The 18,107-nt window shown below is 33.4% G+C and overlaps 1 protein-coding gene across 8 annotated transcripts in view; it reads left to right on the top strand.

The window, feature by feature from the left end:
- The window catches only part of LOC129225604 (aryl hydrocarbon receptor nuclear translocator homolog), a 187,471-nt gene that overhangs the window by 39,630 nt on the left and 129,734 nt on the right, over positions 1-18,107 (top strand). For 4 of the 8 annotated variants that reach the window (XM_054860063.1, XM_054860060.1, XM_054860064.1 and 1 more), the window contains exon 1: positions 1,456-1,651. The exons of the other annotated variants lie outside the window; for them this stretch is intronic. In XM_054860063.1, coding sequence (XP_054716038.1) covers positions 1,488-1,651 — 164 coding nt within the window. In that variant the 5' untranslated portion in view covers positions 1,456-1,487. Of the gene's footprint in view, positions 1-1,455; positions 1,652-18,107 lie in introns of those variants that run through there. 8 annotated transcript variants of the gene reach the window in all.

The following is an 18,107-nucleotide window of genomic DNA, read 5'->3' as shown; positions in this document are numbered from 1 at the left end:
GAGCATAGAGTTATTAATTCCATTTAAAAAAAAAAAAAAACTATCTTACCAAAGATGAAATGGAAATGGGAGATGGCAAAGAAAAAAGAGATGTGTACTGGTTCTTTGATTTTTAACAGTTTAGAATGTTTAACATCTTGTTTAAAAAAAATTTTTAAAGTAACAAAACATTAATACTTAATGCTGGTAAAATTGCAATTGCTTTGTTTCTCATTTTTTCTAGTGTTAAATTTTGTTTTAAATAAATTAAAGAAAAAATAATAAATAAAAGGGATGAAAGCAGCGTGATTAAATTTGAGTTGTGTTTCTTATTATAATTGAGTGAAATACGCTTCTTGAGGCATTAAAAACATCTCTGTGTGTACCTGTCAAAAATCACTTAAGGGGGTGGTGGTAAAACGGGGGGGGGGGGCTGTAAAATTTAAAGCCTAAAATCAGTGCTCTGCCCAAGTGCGAAAAATGTGCTGAGAAATCGACACCGAAAGCCGTCTGCATCTTTTGATTGGTTTCCACTTGTCTCACCCTATTTCTGGAAAATTTTGAAGTACTTTCGCTGTTTCAGTCGTCCTGCCTTTTTTTTTTTTTTGAAATTTAAAAAAAAAAAAAAGATAAGACAAAAGCCTGCAAGGACAGATGCAAGGAAGGGGCGATCATCCCTCACTTGAGGGACTCTCCACCTGTTATTTTTCGAAAATAAAGTTCAAAACACGCAAATTTAGACGAGTTTCATTCAAGTTGGGAAAAGAGAGGTTTGAGTTTTGGACCCTATCTTTTTCGGAATTAAAATCCAAAAACCATATGATCAATATTTTAAAATCAGTATAGAGTGTAAAAAGAAAGTTATAAAAACAATCACCCCTCCCTTGAAAAAATTCTGGATCCGTCCTTGAAATCCCGACACTCTAACTCTGTCAAACTCTGCTTGCCAGACCGACACTATTGACCGACAGGAAAAAATTCACGCCTGTGCACAAAGGTCCAAGGTCAGTGCATGCAAACGCATTTCATATCCATCTGGTTTTCGGGAAAAAAAAATGTCGGATACTTTTCTGACAGTCTTCGTGTTTTGAAAACTAGTTACTAGTCTAAATATTACTTGGACATACCATTCTAATAATAACAGGTCGCAATGAGTTTAGTTAATGTCTCAATCATCGCAGAAAATAAATAATGCTTAAATACTGCAATATTTTATACAGGCAACGCTTATTTGAAGGCACTACCTTTAAATCATTTTTTAATCGCTACAATGTCTACATCCGTTCTGAAACAGGACGAAATGCTCCCTTTCTCACTTTACAACCGGTCCCTGGCTGAAATCAAGTGCCGTGTCGCGGCGGTGGCCGCCTTCGCTCCCGCTCGCAGTTATTCGGATTTCATCAGAGAGTGAAGCTCTGCGCCTTGGATACGTTTCTCTGTGTTTGTGTGTATGCTGTGTGTGTATCGCGTGTGGACTATGCTAACGCACTGGACGTAAGGGTTCGAAGATGTTTACATACGCGGGGCCCCCGCATTACACGCCTCCAGCATCATATATAACCCCCTCGGTGGGGCCCATGCCTGGCGTGGGGGGCATGGCGGGGGTCACGACGGCTCCCGCCGCGCAATTACCTGGATCGCCCTCCCCCCACAGCAAGAGAAGGAGATTTGTGTAAGTATTCGCTTTGTTTTCATTTTTGGGAGTGGAATTCTGATTTCGGAAAATAGAGATCGTGTATTGCCAAGTTTGTTTAATTATGAAAATGTGCCCTGGAGATTTTTTCAAGGTACATATTTTTTAATGTAGCGCTAAAAAAGTCCAACTCTTTAACATTAAATTAAGTAGACCTTTTGAACAAATCGATGTTCAATATCACTGCGATTATTCATTTTTATTCCGTTCTTTTTACATTTTTAGTTGTCAAGCTTAAAATATTCCTAAATTTCTAGACTGACCAAATAGAAGGAAAGAAAGATGGGGATCTTCTGGGATTTAAACGGTTTTAGGACCCAAATCTTCTCTATTCACCCGCAGATGACGTTGCCGGATTCAGGATCGTCCGAAGAGCTGACGGCGCCCGGTTCGAAAGTTTCCTGACCCCCCCCATACAAATTAAAATGCAAACAAAGAATCTGTTTCTAATATTTATTATGTATTAATACCCCAAAATTTTCGAAAAATGGAAATGTTAAAAATCTAAATATTAAACTTGTATATTGTTACTCCACAAGCTAAATAACAAACAATTAAAACTGAATTAGTTACTCATTATTGATCAAACTAAGAACACGAATAAATAATTTGTTGATTCCTTTCAAGAGTTTTTTGGTTTTACTTGTACCAATGTAATACTAGCTTTTATATACTATGTTAAAAACAAAGATGTCATTTTTTTGAATCAAAATTTTGTAAGTTTCAGGGGAAAGTCCCCCTAATACTCAGCAACATCGAAAATCGCTTAGAATTGCGTTTTTGGAGCTTTTATTTCGAAAAATTACTGGCCCTAACATTAAAAAATATGGCTTTTCAATTGCATTTTTAAGCCTTGAGTTTCAGAAAATATTCGGGCAAGGGTCCCCATAACGTGTTTTTTTTTAGTTTCACAAGCAATAGATTTTTTAAACAACACTTACAAAAACTTTAAGTAGAATAGCCCCTGTTTTTTGGACCATAATTTTCTAAAATTTTCCGGGGACGGGGCTTCAGATTCTCTTTCCCATAAACCTTCAAAGTTTATCCGAATTTGCGTTTTTCAAACTTCAGTTTCAAAAACTTGCAGGGGGCAGGAGGAATCGATTTCAATCTATTTTTTAAAAAATCGTCAATGACTGTCCCTGAGCCCCCTCCATCCCTAACATCAATAAACATGGAGTGTAATCGCGTTTTTATTAGTATCTGCTTCAATGATACAAAGAAACGAATGTTTTATGTTTTGAAGACTGGGAGAGAGGAATATTTTCGTGCACTAGGAAAAAAATAGAGAATTAGTTCAATGATTCTCTGTTTTGTGTGTTTATGAGTGTGCATCTATGATAAAAGAAATGAGGGAGCGCCTTACGGCCCCCTCTCATTTCATGGTGCCCGGGGCGATTGTCCCGCTCGCCCCCCCCCCCCTCCCGTTCGGACGGCCCTGGCCAGAGGAGATAAGTGTGAACGCCTGACCCTATATATCTTAAATTCATAAAAATAGTTCGCTGCCTACCTGCTTTTTCTTGGGGAGATCTCCCCAATAAAAATAAATAGCCATGCATGTTCAAGGACAAAATTTCATTGAAGTTGTTCACATCTTTTTCCAATTCCAGGACAAAAATGCATCTACTTATTCAATATGCCTCACCTTTTTTTAGAGGGGGGAGGGGTATTTTTATCCGAATTTTCTTATCGTTTGTTTCTGTGAGTCAGTTTTCAGTGCAGTTACTGCTGACCCTCATTTCGTCACCTCTCCCCTTGGTAAATTTTCTGAGATACAGTCGAACTCGCTTATAACGAGCGCAAAGGGACCGCGATATTTGCTCGTTATAACAGAGTGCTTGTAAAAAGCGGATCCATGAAAAAAATCATAAAAATTCATCATAGTTGCTTTTTTTTCTTGTTTTTAATCACTGTTCAGTCCCAAATAAGTTGGTTACTTTGCTTTGAACTGTCTGAATGTCTCTTTCATATGTCGTTGTTTTTGAGGAATACACATATACACACGTAAGTGATTCTCTAGAAACGTGAAATTTTCCGTCCCATGTTCGCTGCAACCTCATAAATCTTTTTAAATTATTTTTTTCTAATACTATTTATTTGTCACCTTCTACCAAACAAAATAACATGGAATTAACAGTGACAGACAATACCTATTTTTGTTGAGACTAAAAAGATATACTAAAAAGTCATTGCCATCCACTGTCCCTCGACTCAATGTTTGTCTTTTGTGATCCAACTATACTGTAAATAAAACTAAAAAATATCTTGAAAAAAAATTTTATACTGTCCGACCACGGATTGAATGGAATTTTCAAACGTCCAGATGAGACGAATCTATCTGAATGAGAGGGAAAAGTAAAAATTTGATGCCGCGTATTCCGCTCATTTGAATGAAACTCTGCTTCTGCAAAAGCTGACATCGCTAAAAATAATAGATTTGTCCATTTCCGGCTGTAAAACGGATGTTTGTTTTTTCCATACAATCCGTGGTCAGACAGTAATTGCATCACTTAATCATATTTAAAACGAAGTTTCTTTTCTTTCTGTTTGATTGCAATTTTTGAAATTTTTGTGAAACAGTTTTAATTTTTCCCTAACATTTTGCATCATTACCATCCAACAGTTTTTACACTCTTTCATGACTACTTGGTGGCACTATTAACCAAAACAGTATTCAGTTTTAGTAACAGCTAACCTTAAGTTTGTATGAAAAGCAAAAATTTACTGTATGGAAATCTTCATGCATCTTGCTTAGATGTGTAAATATCAAAGTAGAAAATTTTTTATTGCTGTCATAACCATCCATATCCATTGATAGTTATTTTAAACATTATTATGTATTTTTGTTTTTTATTTGCTTACATTAGATGAACCTTTGATCAACAATGTGCAAAATTTTTAGAATGCTAGCTACAGTTTAGTCTATGCCAGGTTAAATAAAGTGAAATATCATTACCATCCATGTCATTACCATCCAGCACAAAGAATAAAGATTTGGATGGTAATGACAGACTGAGGATAGAATAAAACTATTTGCTTTGTTTTTTTAATTTTATAAATTTTTACCTTCAAATTCGATACATTGAATTGTTTTTAATATTTCAGATGCATAATTTTCTTAAACTTACTTTTTTTAAAATTATCTTAGATAATAAGTACCTGTTGGGCTGTGGGTTAATGTCATTTTTAATGGTCAATGGTTCCCAGTTAACTATCATTTCGTAAAGTACATTATATTTTAAATCGATTGGTTTTAAATGTAATGTGCCATAGGATGATAACTAATTCAGACCTTAATGTGCAGGTGTTGTTTATTCAAACCAAAGTAATAGTCTAAGAATCCACTTTATGTCCAGATCAAAAACAAAAAGTAATTTTGTTGGTCCACACACAGAAGAGGACAAGCACCAGATATCCCAGAAGAGATTTTATGCGTTATTAAAGATCCTCCTTTGCTCATTTCTCGTAGATATTTTTGTTTAGCAAAAGAGGAACAAAATTCAGTAGAGAAACTCGCAGCATCTGTATTTAATGCAAAATAAATACATAAGGAATGACGTCATAATACTCTGTTTTGAAAAAAAAAAAACATAGCATTTTGACATTTATTTTACTGTATGTTTGTTTCAAGTTATTTTAAGCATGTATACGTCATTTCCATCTTGCCATGATCATTACCATTCTTCCATAGTCATTACCGTCCGTGCTACAGAATTGCTTGTCCTCAAATTATTATGTTTATTTTTTTAAATAAATGTATTTTAAATAGTTAGTTCTATTAGTATTGCAGAACGCATATTTACTTTAGGTTATAAGACTAAATTTGAACGAGTGAAAATGAATGATGTAATGCATTCAGTATATTTTTTTAAAAATAAAGAATCTCAAAATTATTTTTAATTTATTAAAATATTAAAAATGATGTATTTGTTTTTATTTTCTGTCAGCCTATCACTATTACTGAATTGTAAAACTTAAAACCACTAAAAATTTTTTTTTTTTTTTTTTGGAATTTTTACATGGTTTTTTAACATGGGATGGTAATGGCACTTTTTGTCCTTTTTACAAACTAAAACATTATTATCTGCAAAATAAATAAATGTACATGTTTCATGAACTATTGCAATTTTACCAAGATACATATTTTGTCTTTCTAAAAATCGCCAAATTGCCTCTTTCCTGAAAAGTTCAAAAAATTAAAAATTCAGGATTGCAAAATTCCACATTGCAGGAGAATGACCCACATATATAATTTTCATATGTTTCTCTACTCCACAAATTAAAAAAAAAAAAAAAATACTCTCATCACTTGTTCTCAGGATTTATGATTTATCACTGACTTTGGTTGACGTTGGAATGTAAAAGAAAATTTACAAAAAAGGATTAACTAAGCTGGAAGTCAATTGAAAATTTCCGAATCTCAAAAATATTGCTCGCTTACCAGCTGGGTTTGCTCGTCAAAAGCGAGTTATGCTCCCATAGACTTAACATTGTACTAACCAAGTATTTCTGATTTCCTCTCTAAATCCGGGTTCTTGTTAAATCAGGGCTCGTTATAAGCGAGTTTGACTGTATTGTTAGTTATCACGGGTAGAAAATCAAAATTTCATTTTTGTCAATAAAATAATGATTTTAAAATCAGGTTACTCAACTATTTTATTACAGGCTCCCCAATTTTGTAATAGTAATGTCACTTAAAAAATGTTGTCGTTAGGAGACATGTTTTTCGTGTACAACTCAGCAGAATGTTTCTAACGCAACTTTATTTCTTCACGTCTTGCGCCAGTGTTTTTCAAAGAATAAATTCTACCCCCCCCCCCCCGCTACGCAGGTGGGCAGAGGTTGGAAGCTCTAGTCATTAAAAATGATATGCTTACAAAACAAGCATGGTCTGAGGTAGAAATTTCTCGGAAGTTTAGTGGAGGGGGGGGGGGGGGCTGGTTCGTGTTGCCAATCTTATATAAGTAATAAATCAGAAGCAGTTTTGTGACATAAATAAAAGTTTTCAACCTTTTCTACAAGTACAAAAAAAGAAAAATGCTTCATTAATACCAAAATGCTGAAATTAAGCATTTTATAACAAAAAAAAAAAAAAAAATGCCGCTGAGAAATAAGAAATTAATGAAAAGGGGGTTTTTCTACTTTCCCCAAAGCACATATGTCTGCAATTTTCCCGCTAAGTTGAGCATTTTACGCAACGTGCAGAATGCATGTGGTTCAATTATTTTATAATCATTTTATAGTTTAAAAAAAAATAAAATAAAAATGCCAGAGTTATTTTTGGGGAAAGGATTTTATAAGTATAAGTCTTGAAAATTATGACAAAGCGAACTATGATGCTTACTTTATCATATCTTTCAGTGAAAAGTTATTCTTGTTAAAATTTAAACTTTATGGTAGCAGCAGAGATAGAATCTATTGTGAAGTTCTGTTGTTCGATCAGTCAAATATTCTGTTCAACTAATTTTAATTCAATCTATTTTCTTGCCGTTTGCAAATTCGCGAACACTATAAATGTGGTTCTGCAATTTACATTCAAAGTAAAGTTGTCGTTCATATAAGAGCTTCAGGACTGTTGTTTGTACAAAAATGTCGTGAAAAGTGCTTATATAAAAACTTGTGGTATTTATAGGGTGAAAAGATTTTTTTTTTCAAAAAAGCAAAAATATCGGATTTTTAAAAACTTTAATCAGATTTTTTAAAAATTTAAACCGATTTATTTAAAAAAGACTTTAGAAACTTTAGTTATTAGTTAATTTACATTTGTACATATAAACTTGTACTTGATGTTTTTACAAATTACAAAATCATTCTATCTCAAGTATTGCACTAAAAAACTTTTATGAAATTATGTAAATTCAATTTATTACAATTTCATATCATTCGAATTTTATACAAAAAGCATATTAGTAGTAAGCCATAAATACAGAATAGTATCTTGAAATAGAATATAGAATAGTATCTTAAAATTAGATAGTTACTCATTTTTATTTGCCCACTTTCTTGAAAAAGTACTATAAAAAAAATTAAGATTTTCTCATTATTTTCATTAAGAAAAATGCCCTGAATGGAGTCGCAACTAATAAAAAAAGCCTATTGAAACCTATTGAAATGTATCAACTGTTACTGACAAAAAATTTGAATTTTCATTATGTAAGGAGAAAAATTTGAATAGATACATGGTTAAACGAGAGGATAAACCCTGAATCAACATGAGGAAGAAAAGTTGTTCTGAGGAAAGAGCAGAGTTAGTGAAGTTAAGAATGTTCAACAAGCTTTCTAGAGTTGAAATTCATTAATGATTTCGATCAATGTTGTTGTTATTTCCTAAATCATGATTAATGTCTCTCATTTTAGTCAATTAATTTAAATCGTTGACACCCTGTCTATTTATCTGCAAAAAATATTAAACAAGTGCTGAACTTCAGAAGAAAGAGAATAGAAATTGAATTACAAGAGAAATTTTGAAAAAGTTTTGAAATAGCTCGCCCTCAGAATGCTGGGATAAAATGCGATGAGCAATTCATATTTTTATTTAAATTTAAATAAAAGGTAAGCGATTTTTGGAAATTCTAACACTACCTTTAGTTAGTGTTTTCATTTCTTTCTTTTTCTTTTCTTTTCCTTTATTTATTTTTTTTTTTTTTGGGGGGGGGGTCGAGTTGAGGGGGAGGGGAAACTACAAATTAAAAATGAAATAAAGCCGAAAATGATTATCATTTTTAATTTTTTATTGATAAAACATATAATTCGATCAATATCATTAGGAATGTAATAATCTTTACTAATAATAAAGCTCAAAGTCTCTCTGTCAGGATGTCTAGATCTCTGTGACGCGCATAGTTCCTAGACCGTTCGGCCGATTTTCATGAAATTTGGCACAAAATTAGTTTGTAGCATGGGGGTGTGCACCTCGTAGCGATTTTTCAAAAATTCGATTTTGTTCTTTTTCTATTTCAATTTTAAGAACATTTTCCGTAGCAAAATTATCATAAGATGGACGAGTAAATTACGAAATTATCATGACGTGGAATGGGAGAGCGAATAAACGTAGCCAATTGGCGATAAATTCATCATCCATTGTTTGTAAATATACAGGCGAATCAAATGATCTTTTGATTTTCTACTACGGGCAAAGCCGTGCGGGTACCACTAATTAAAAAATAAAAGCATTTGTTCAATTTAACAGCTTTTTCGCTGCTTCAATCAATCCTGCCGGAAAAAAGAGGCGAATTTTATTTCTGATTTTAATATTTTGAACAAGAAAAACTTTTAAATTCATGTTCGGGGTTGAAGTAGGAAGCTGCGCAATATTGAATTTCTTGTAGATATTAAATAAGATTATATCTGAAGATCAAAATAACAATCAATTATCTATAACCTGCAGTGCATCTTGATGAAATAATAGAACAATTGGTTTGTTTCCGAAATTTTAAAAGTATTTTTTTTCGAAAGAGCATGCTTAAAAACATAGGTTTATAATTTTTAAAATAAATCGACAAAGTTTACTATTTTTTTTAAAAATATTTTAATTGGTGAGCAGATTCAATTTTATTTTTTACGCTTCTGCTCATGACATCACAAGTGTTGAAATGCCATCATGATGCCATCAGTGCAGAGCGCAATATTTTGGCATTAGATAAAGATAAAAATTTTACAGCGCAATATTGCTGCTAGTGAAATTCGTGTTTGCTTCAGAAAAGCATTCATTCAAAATTCTCGTTATGATTGTTGTTAATATTACTGTTTAGTAGCAACCGTTTCTTTTAAAAACAATGCGTAGACAATCAGCGCGCCATTGGAGTAGCGCGTCAAAGTAGAACCCCTATAACTGGAGAGGCCGACGCATCCGCCATATTGGAGCAAGCGTACAACAGGGAAAGCTACCTTTGTTGGCTATCATTCGCCAAATAGGGAACGAGAGAGTCAGAAAGCGAAGGTGAACATTGGCGAAATTTTGGAAACAGTTGGTGTCGTTTCCAGGCTGCCAGTCACTTCGCGGGCTATTAATTATCTATTTCCTTTTTCTTTGTGCATCTGCTAGAAATCTGAAGAGCTGAAATCCTTTTTTGGAGCTGTTTGCACAATTTACAGCCGAACAACCACCCATTTGACTTAATTCAGCACATACTAAAGAAATGTAAACATCAGCCGCAATGCCATCGCTACGAAGCACTGGATCAAGTTTGCTCCAAAATGGCGGATGCGTCGACTCCTCCACTATAGGGATCTTACGTCAAAGTACATCATTTGTGACGTCATAAAGACCACGCTTCATTTCCAAAATCGGGCATTTAAAAAAAGTAAATAATAAATAACTGTTGGGAAAATGAAATTTTTTTTTCTCGCTCTATGTTATTTTTTTTTTTTTTGCTTATTCTATTTATCAATTTCAGTGACTAAAAGTAGTACTTTTGACTGAAGGAAACAACCCCATTCAAATGTGTTGCCGGCAATGGTAAAAGGTATTTTAATTTGAATTAAGGGGTTCTGCCTCGTGTTCACCATTCCTCAAAAAACGCTATGATCCTCAAATGATCGTAGTTAGTTCGTAGAACATTTTGCGCTATAACCAGCAGCTGTAAATAATATAGGTACTCTTTACGTCATATTTTGTGTGCGAATTTTAACAAAAAGTTTTGCAGTCGAACAGAACATTGTAAAAAATTAAATAAAAAGGAGGTTATCATTCATATATATTTCATCTTAAACTCTTGCCCAACTTAGTATCCGGTGCACCTTATGTGCAAATATTCAGACAATATCAAGATTGTCCAGTTGAATAGCTTTAACGTAGAATTTTGGAAAAAGAAAATAATGAGTATGTATTGGTTTTTGGATAAGCAAAGTATTGTCTTTTAGCACTTTAGCAGTAATTTATCAGCCCTAAGCCAGGGTTAAGACCGGGGCGGAATGGTCCGCGGGCTGATGCGCTCTCCCGCTTATGCGTCCTCAAATCTGAACACCTTTCTTATTAAAAAAAAAAAAAAAAATTTGTATTTTGGTGCTATTTCCTTTTTTTCCCGCTCACAAACCTGTGCGACTTTCCTTTGCTTCTTTTTTCTTTTCTTTAAACTCGTAAACCTGTGCACCATCTCCTTTTCTTTTCCTTTTCCTTTCTCTTTTTTTTTTGCCCTTTTTTATTCTTTTTGCCCCCCCCCCTCCCTTTTTTTTGCGCCTTTTAGAGGCCATAAGGTTGACGCCCTCTTGCGGGACCCAGTCAGCCGGAGCTAGCAGAACCAGACAGCCCGGTTGTCACATCGAGAGACTGCAGTTTCACAGTCTGGATTACTTGGAAGATTTTCAAATTGTGCTATGTGAACATAAGTAATAATCAAAACATTTTTAAAATATCTTTTTCCAATAGCATTGGTTATTTTGGACGGAAAAAAAAGCTTTCAAGAAATGTATTCACTTATCTCAGATATTGAGAATTTATTTTTAATACAGACATGAACTCTGTGAGGATGATTGTAACTAGTGATGTGCCGGATCGTTAAAAAAGTAGATCCGCGGATACGGATACGGATCCGGATCATTAGTGTCAAGATCCGCGGATACGGATACGGATCTCAAAAATTTGTTTTTACTCAATTCAACTGTCCAAACGTAAAATTTGTTACGGAAGGTATTCCCGTCAGAATAATGGCAGTTTCTTCAAAAAATGTCAACTGCGGCAAAAATAAAATCAAGACTATGATTTACTCTTTAAAGAAATCTCCGTTAAAATTGAGGGAGAGTTGGAAGCAATGGGCCAGCGCTGCATTAGATGGAATGAGAAAAATTATTTCTAGCTTACTCGGTAGATGTAGGATACAGGAGCAAGAGTGTAAAGCTGCTACTAGACAGGCTAGGATTAATTTTTCGCATTTTATTTCAGCGTAAATGCAGCGCTGACCCATTCCACCGAACTTACTCCGACCGACGAAATACAGAGCCGAGAACACCTTTACAAACAGTAAATTGAGAATTTAGTCTCACTTTTTTTGAAGAATGCCGAGAAAAACAAAAATGAGGAATAACAAAAACCTCAAATCTCAATAACAAAAACTAATATTAAATTAAAAATTAAGAACAAAACATGCCCCAAGAGCCGAACACATTTGTTAACAAATATGAACTGACAGCAGGTAAAAATTTTAAATCACTAAGCTTTTTCTCCTTGTTTTCCGACTATGAAATCACTATCAACCACGCGTATAAATGCTTAGAATTGCATTTAAAATTTACTTAACAAGATTATAGCTCCTACGGTATATAAGTTGGAAGTTTCAAATAAATATCAAACGCAGAAAACTTCGTTCTTTCAACTTGTGCCATCATTTTTAACGTACTGCGGTAAATCTTTACTACCATAATTGCGAAAAACGTTAAGTCGGTTTTTAACTAATATCTCCGGTAATTGAAGTTCTACAAAAACGAGGCCAACACTTTCGATCAAGTCACCTTTTGAACAAAAAATGAACAATCAAAATCGGTTCATCTGTTTAGGAGCTACGATGCCACAAAAAGAAACACTGATACACACTTTTAAAACTTATTTCCCCTTCCTTTTTGCAACGGGGGGAGGGGTATACGAATTGGCTTCTGAAATGATACCTTATAATTCAAATAGGGAATAAAACCGGAATTTAAGAGTCTTTAATTCAAATGTTTTAAAATTTTTAGAATAGAAATGATCCGTTTAAGATCCGTCAAAAAAGTAACGGATACAGATCTTTATTTTCCTTCGGTTATCTACGGATACGGATATCCGGAACATCACTAATTGTAACACAAGTATTGACTCCGTTGCCATTTGAAAACCAAAAACGTCCTGACAACCATCTATTGTGCCATTCGACTTGAATTACTTGTATTTGTAGGGAATGAAGATGATTTCACGTTTGAAAATGTTTGGCATTATTGCGTTAAAACATGTTCTGGATTTTGTAGCAAATAAATTAAACCACTTTGCTATTCTATCCATGGCATTTTAATTGCTGTGGAATCAATGTTATTCAGAATGAAGTGGATCGCGTTGGTCAAAAAAATCGATTGATTTCTAAAAAGTCAGTTGCGACATTTATAAATTAGACAACTCCTGATCCTAATTTTGTTGAATTAGTACTTTTTACGTGTTTCATTAGATTTCTTTTCCATTTCTCTTGAAACCTTAATGAATCCGGACTTTCCGGAATCCTTTCGGTCGAAACTCTTTGTAATTAGGAACTCATTAAGTTCAAATTTATCAAATTTCCGCCACTTTCGCGTCTTTTGAAACAGTTTTACTGTAGAGAACGTTTATAGGATTATCAACAATCAGTGTTGCAACAAAAATGTTCATTTTTTTTTAAATTCTGGTCAGTTAAAAATATCCCTTTAATAACCACTTTGTCAACTTTTTTTCCCTAAATTGTTAAAATTATTTATTTTTTGCAATGCTCATGAATTATTCTTGTTTCGTCTTCTTAAAGGTAATTATTCTTCGCCAAACATGCAACATACCAAATCTAAAATCTCTTTAAGCAAACGCAATAGGACAAAATAACTGATAAAATCAACATTTTTAAAACACAAAATTGCAAAATTATTTACATGCACACGTGTTCAGGATTACAAGAAAACATTTTTCCATGCCGAAGATTTGTCGCAAATTTTACTGTGAAAAAAAAGTCATGTGACTGCTGCTTACCGTCACAAGTTTTTTCTTCAAGCGGTTAGGAAAATGATCTAACAATTTAAAATTCAAACAAAAATTTAAAATAACAGAATTAAAAAAAAAAAAAAAAAAAACACTAAGCACTGTTCATAATGCACTCAAAATGACAAAATAACTTTTCTGGGTCAGAAAGGATCATTTAAGTATCTCTGTAGTTTTCAATTATTCCAAAAAAAAAAAAAAAACGACCTCTCAAACGAAGAAAAGTGCGGCTCAAGTCATGTAGAGAATGTTTAATCGTATCTAGCTTTCAATCATACATTTGAGTGTTGAAACATGCATATTTTTCTTAATGGGGAAGTTTAGTTTGAAATGACTTGAGCGCACTTTTCTTCATTTGAGAAGTCTTTTTCTTGGAATAATTGAAAACTACAAGAATACTTAAATTGTTCTTTCTGACCCAGAAAAGTTATTTTGCCATTTTGAGTGCATTATGAAAAGTGCTTAGTGTTTTTTTTTTTTTTTAATTCTGTTATTTTTAATGTTTTTCGTTTTCAAATAAAATTTTTATGTACAGAGAAGCCTAGATTTAAAATTTTCATTATGATTACTATTAACATTACTGTCGCAAGGCAACAAAATTTGTAACTGGGTTTTATATTTAAACATTTAATGGAGAAATTAAATGAAATTTGCTGTTTTCCAACCTAACCGAAATAATAATTTTGTTTTAGAATTATGTTTTTTCAGCGTTAAGTTGTACCTTATGATGAAGCAAATCATTTAGTGAAATCTCGAAGTCTGTAAGTGGTCTAGTTGCTGAGATATAAGCAAAACCAGGCCTCATATTACTCCGTGACGATCAGGCCAAGTATAATAAAAGTGCTTAAAAAAGAAAAAACAAATAAGATTTTTTATGCAAATGAATTAAAAATTAGAAATTGATTCAGCTGAAAAACAAGCATGAAGATATAAATCTGCCAAATTTTATGAGTGCTTTCGGGAAAGATTATAATTTGTTGGTTTGAAATCTTGTTTTTAATTTTTTTCAAAAATGTTCGAGTATTTGTATGTACTGATTCAATTTTGTGGTATTTATTATATGATTTATGCGCACCTTAGAGCAGTTAGAAAGTTTGTGGCATTTTCAAAAAGTTTGGCTTATTCAAAATATGTTTGCATTTTCATGTTTTAATCCTTCAACTTGTCGAATTGTATTTGAAGCAATTTGTTTGATCTCCCTGTTTTCTTTTGGTAATTTTAGATTTTACGAGTGTTTTGTCCCGTTTTTCATTGGTCTGCCGAATCATTGACGCGTTTTTTTCTATTGGGTAGCTATCTAAACCGATACATTAAAAATTCATTTTGTTGCCCCTTTAGTGTCCGCTGCTTAGTATCCGAAGCTCAAAACTTTTCTGATTTGATAAAAATGCTTTATCTAAGTTGTTTACACAATGTTATAGTTTACATTTATTCAATGATAAAAACATTTAATGTTTTTTTTGGATAAATGTATAGTAGCTACAGATTGATCAACGAATACAATCTTTCTAGAGTTTCAGGGGTGCCCCCCCCCCTCAGAGCAAAAGCGTACCACCCATAAATATCGCTAAGACCCCCAAAAGCAAGACCCCCCTCGAAAAAGAAAAATACCCCTCAACCCCCCCCCCCTTAGAAAGGCATTGAAATTATTCGCCAAAACTCGTCTTAACTTTACGAATTCGATCTCGAAATGTCACTTTTTTGGGAGGCGGGGGGGGGGGAATAATGTTTTTGAAAGTCACTTTTTTAAGAAAAATGATCACGTATGCCAGCGGTTCCCAACCGGTGGTTCGCGAACCCCTGGGGGTTCGCGAGAGGTTTTCAGGGGGTTCGCGAAAAAAATATTGTAATGGCGGAGTTTTAACATGCCTTTGTCTGATGAAGTCTCATGTTCAAGCAAATTTTGCTTCTTTTTTATTCATTTCCCCCTCGCCCATTCGATGCTTTTAGCATGGAAATATTTGCATACCTTCTGACACATTTTACATTTGAAGAATTTAGTCTGTCATTGTAAAGCGGCGGTTTTAGCACTTTCATTGAGAATGATTGCTCTGAAGTCATGCTAAAAAAGCTCCGATTTATAAATACGGTCCACTGATGAAAGAATTTGAAAGCTTTCGTTTCCTCAGAAGCTTTTAATCGAAATGATTGATTAAACTTGATGAAAACATTACATGGAACATATGCGAGCGTCTCAAATATTTTGATGTTTCGTTTCTTTACCTTTTGGGTCCGACGAATACCTATCGCTCCTCTCTTGCATTGAGTCATAAACGCATAGAAGTGAAATCACGCTGTTGTTTGTTGCTATAATTTTCACACTACATAGAGTACAATTTACTTCCAGGTTCATTGCTGAAAAAGAGAAAGAATGGCGGGCGACCCAAAAATATCACGGGAAGTATGAAAAATTAAGTACTTAAAAAAATTTTCGTGGGTAAAGTTTGGCAGTATGAGGTTTACGCAATAAGAAAAAAAAAAAAACAGCGGAATTTAACCATGCAACTTTATTTGCGCTGTGTGTAAATAAGGAATTTATGAAATTTGTGAAGAAAACTTCTCTTGTAGTAAGTGAGCTTAGAAATATTTTTGTTAAAAATTTCCTTTTTTGCAAAAATGAGAGTAAATGAAAAATAGACGCTTCTATTATTTTTTAATCTACGCATTTTACTCCGCACTTATAGCATAATTACAAGAAAATTCTTCTGCAATCAAACGATTGATGTATGCAGTATATCTTCATCTGAAGAAAAAAGTTCATTTAGTTAATCTAAGACAGTTCCTTGAAAGGTATTTTAAAGATCATTCTTTACATAAAAATTTTTTTTTCAAGGTTGATTGAAGCTCAACACAGAATAATTGTGTTATGCTGTGTTTATATTTTGGTGAATTTGTTTTGCATTCATTTGTTAGCGATCAATTTAGTTCGTAGCAATATTTGTAATTCATTTTCGTAGCAATATTTGTAATGCCTCAAAAAAAAAAAAAAACTCCCAAATTTTATTGTCTGCGTGTGTGTGCACGTTTTTTTTGCTTGTTATTTTTTACCTTGTACCCAAGGGGTTCGCCAACCTCTTTCGGAGTTTGGACGGGGTTCGCAAGGACGAAAAGGTTGGGAACCGCTGACGTATGCTATTGTTTTTAAATACAGTCGAACCTCCTAGAGACGTACCGAGTAGCACTTTGGCCGAGTACCGAGTACTCGGCCTTTCACTACTCGGCCGAGTACCGAGTTACCGAGTACTCGGCTGAGTTACCAAGTATCAATTATGCTTTAAGAAGAACCACCGACACACATGTGATGAATTTCGAACTTATTGGAATAGTAGTATAGACCTCCTTGTCCATATAATAGTTTTTAAAACTAAATTCCTGCTGAAATTTAATTATGCATTATATATACAATTTTGTTTGTGTCAAAAATTTTACAAAGAAAAATATTTTTAAAATTAAAAATAAATAAATAAAAGGTATGATTAATCAAGTTAGAATTAAAACAAATTACAGTAAAATCCCTCTAATGCGGACACTAACGGGGCAAATTTTTTTGTCCACAATATAGAGGTGTCCGCAGGACAGAGGTTTAATAATGTTATTTGCATTGGAACTGTGGAATTAAAAATTGTCAGCATAAGAGGGGTGTCTGTTAGGAGGGGTTTCACTGTATACCAATCAATTATAGTTCTAGTCCGTCAAACATAAATAATTTTTAAAAGCATATAAAACATATGTGCAGGAACACTGCAGACATGTGTCTCTGCACCCCCCCCCCCCCCCACCCATTGCAAGGAACGTCTTTTTCAGTCGTAACATGTGAGCTAAAGAATGTAAAGACATTTGACAAAAAAATCCGACTTTTGTTGGATGCCTTTAAATCCACGAGCTCCACGAGAGAAAAGGAATTCCTTGCAATGCCAAAACATGTGTCTGCAGTGTTCCTGCACTGTGCTTTTAACGTTGTTTTATTTCCTTTTATTTTTTAAGCAAAGGTATTTTTACATTTTTTATAACTAATTTTTATTTGTAGCAAAAATCCATTTTTAATATAAAAATTCCATATTTTCTATACTTACCTTTTTGCGTAATTTTTAATAAATAAGTTTTATTAACTTTGGGGACATTAAAATAAAGATTTATTCCATTGAAGCATTACAAACTTCATTATTCTCAAAATTTAAATTTGACTTATAAATTTTAATTGTAAATGATTGCAGAATATAATAATTGCTCTTTTTTTTTAATAAATTTTAGTATCTGTCTTGGACAATATTCAATTTTTTGCAACTACTCGGTATTGGCCGAGTATCTGATCAGAATTTGTCCGAGTACCGAATACTCGGCAAATTGGCCGAGTAGGCCGAGTACCGAGTAGTTACCGAGTACTCGGTACGTCTCTAGAACCTCCATATATCGAACTTCCACGTATCAAAATTTTCTATATATCGAAATCCCAGCAAATTTCTATGTTTATTACATAGAAAAGTTGTTTCTATATATCGAAAAAATCTCTATATATCGAAAATTTTTTCGAGACATTCGTAGATTTTTTTCCATTTCAGACTCTCATGAAAAATGAAAATTAGGGGAGAAAATTATGTTCACTAAAGGTTGCTACGAAACTCATAAGGAATCTGGGGTTGAGGTCTGTTAAGTAGGTCGTTATTCTGTTCTGGAATTCTTACATTCCCTCAAGTTTCTTTCAAATCTAACTTGTAACCACTAACACTGTAAAATCAGTTTCAAGTTATCTTT

The sequence above is a fragment of the Uloborus diversus genome, chromosome 7 (assembly GCF_026930045.1).
Source record: "Uloborus diversus isolate 005 chromosome 7, Udiv.v.3.1, whole genome shotgun sequence".
In the NCBI taxonomy this organism is placed as follows: domain Eukaryota; kingdom Metazoa; phylum Arthropoda; class Arachnida; order Araneae; family Uloboridae; genus Uloborus; species Uloborus diversus.
The sequence above is the reverse complement of the archived record's forward strand: the minus strand, read 5'-3'. Positions and strand labels throughout refer to the sequence as shown.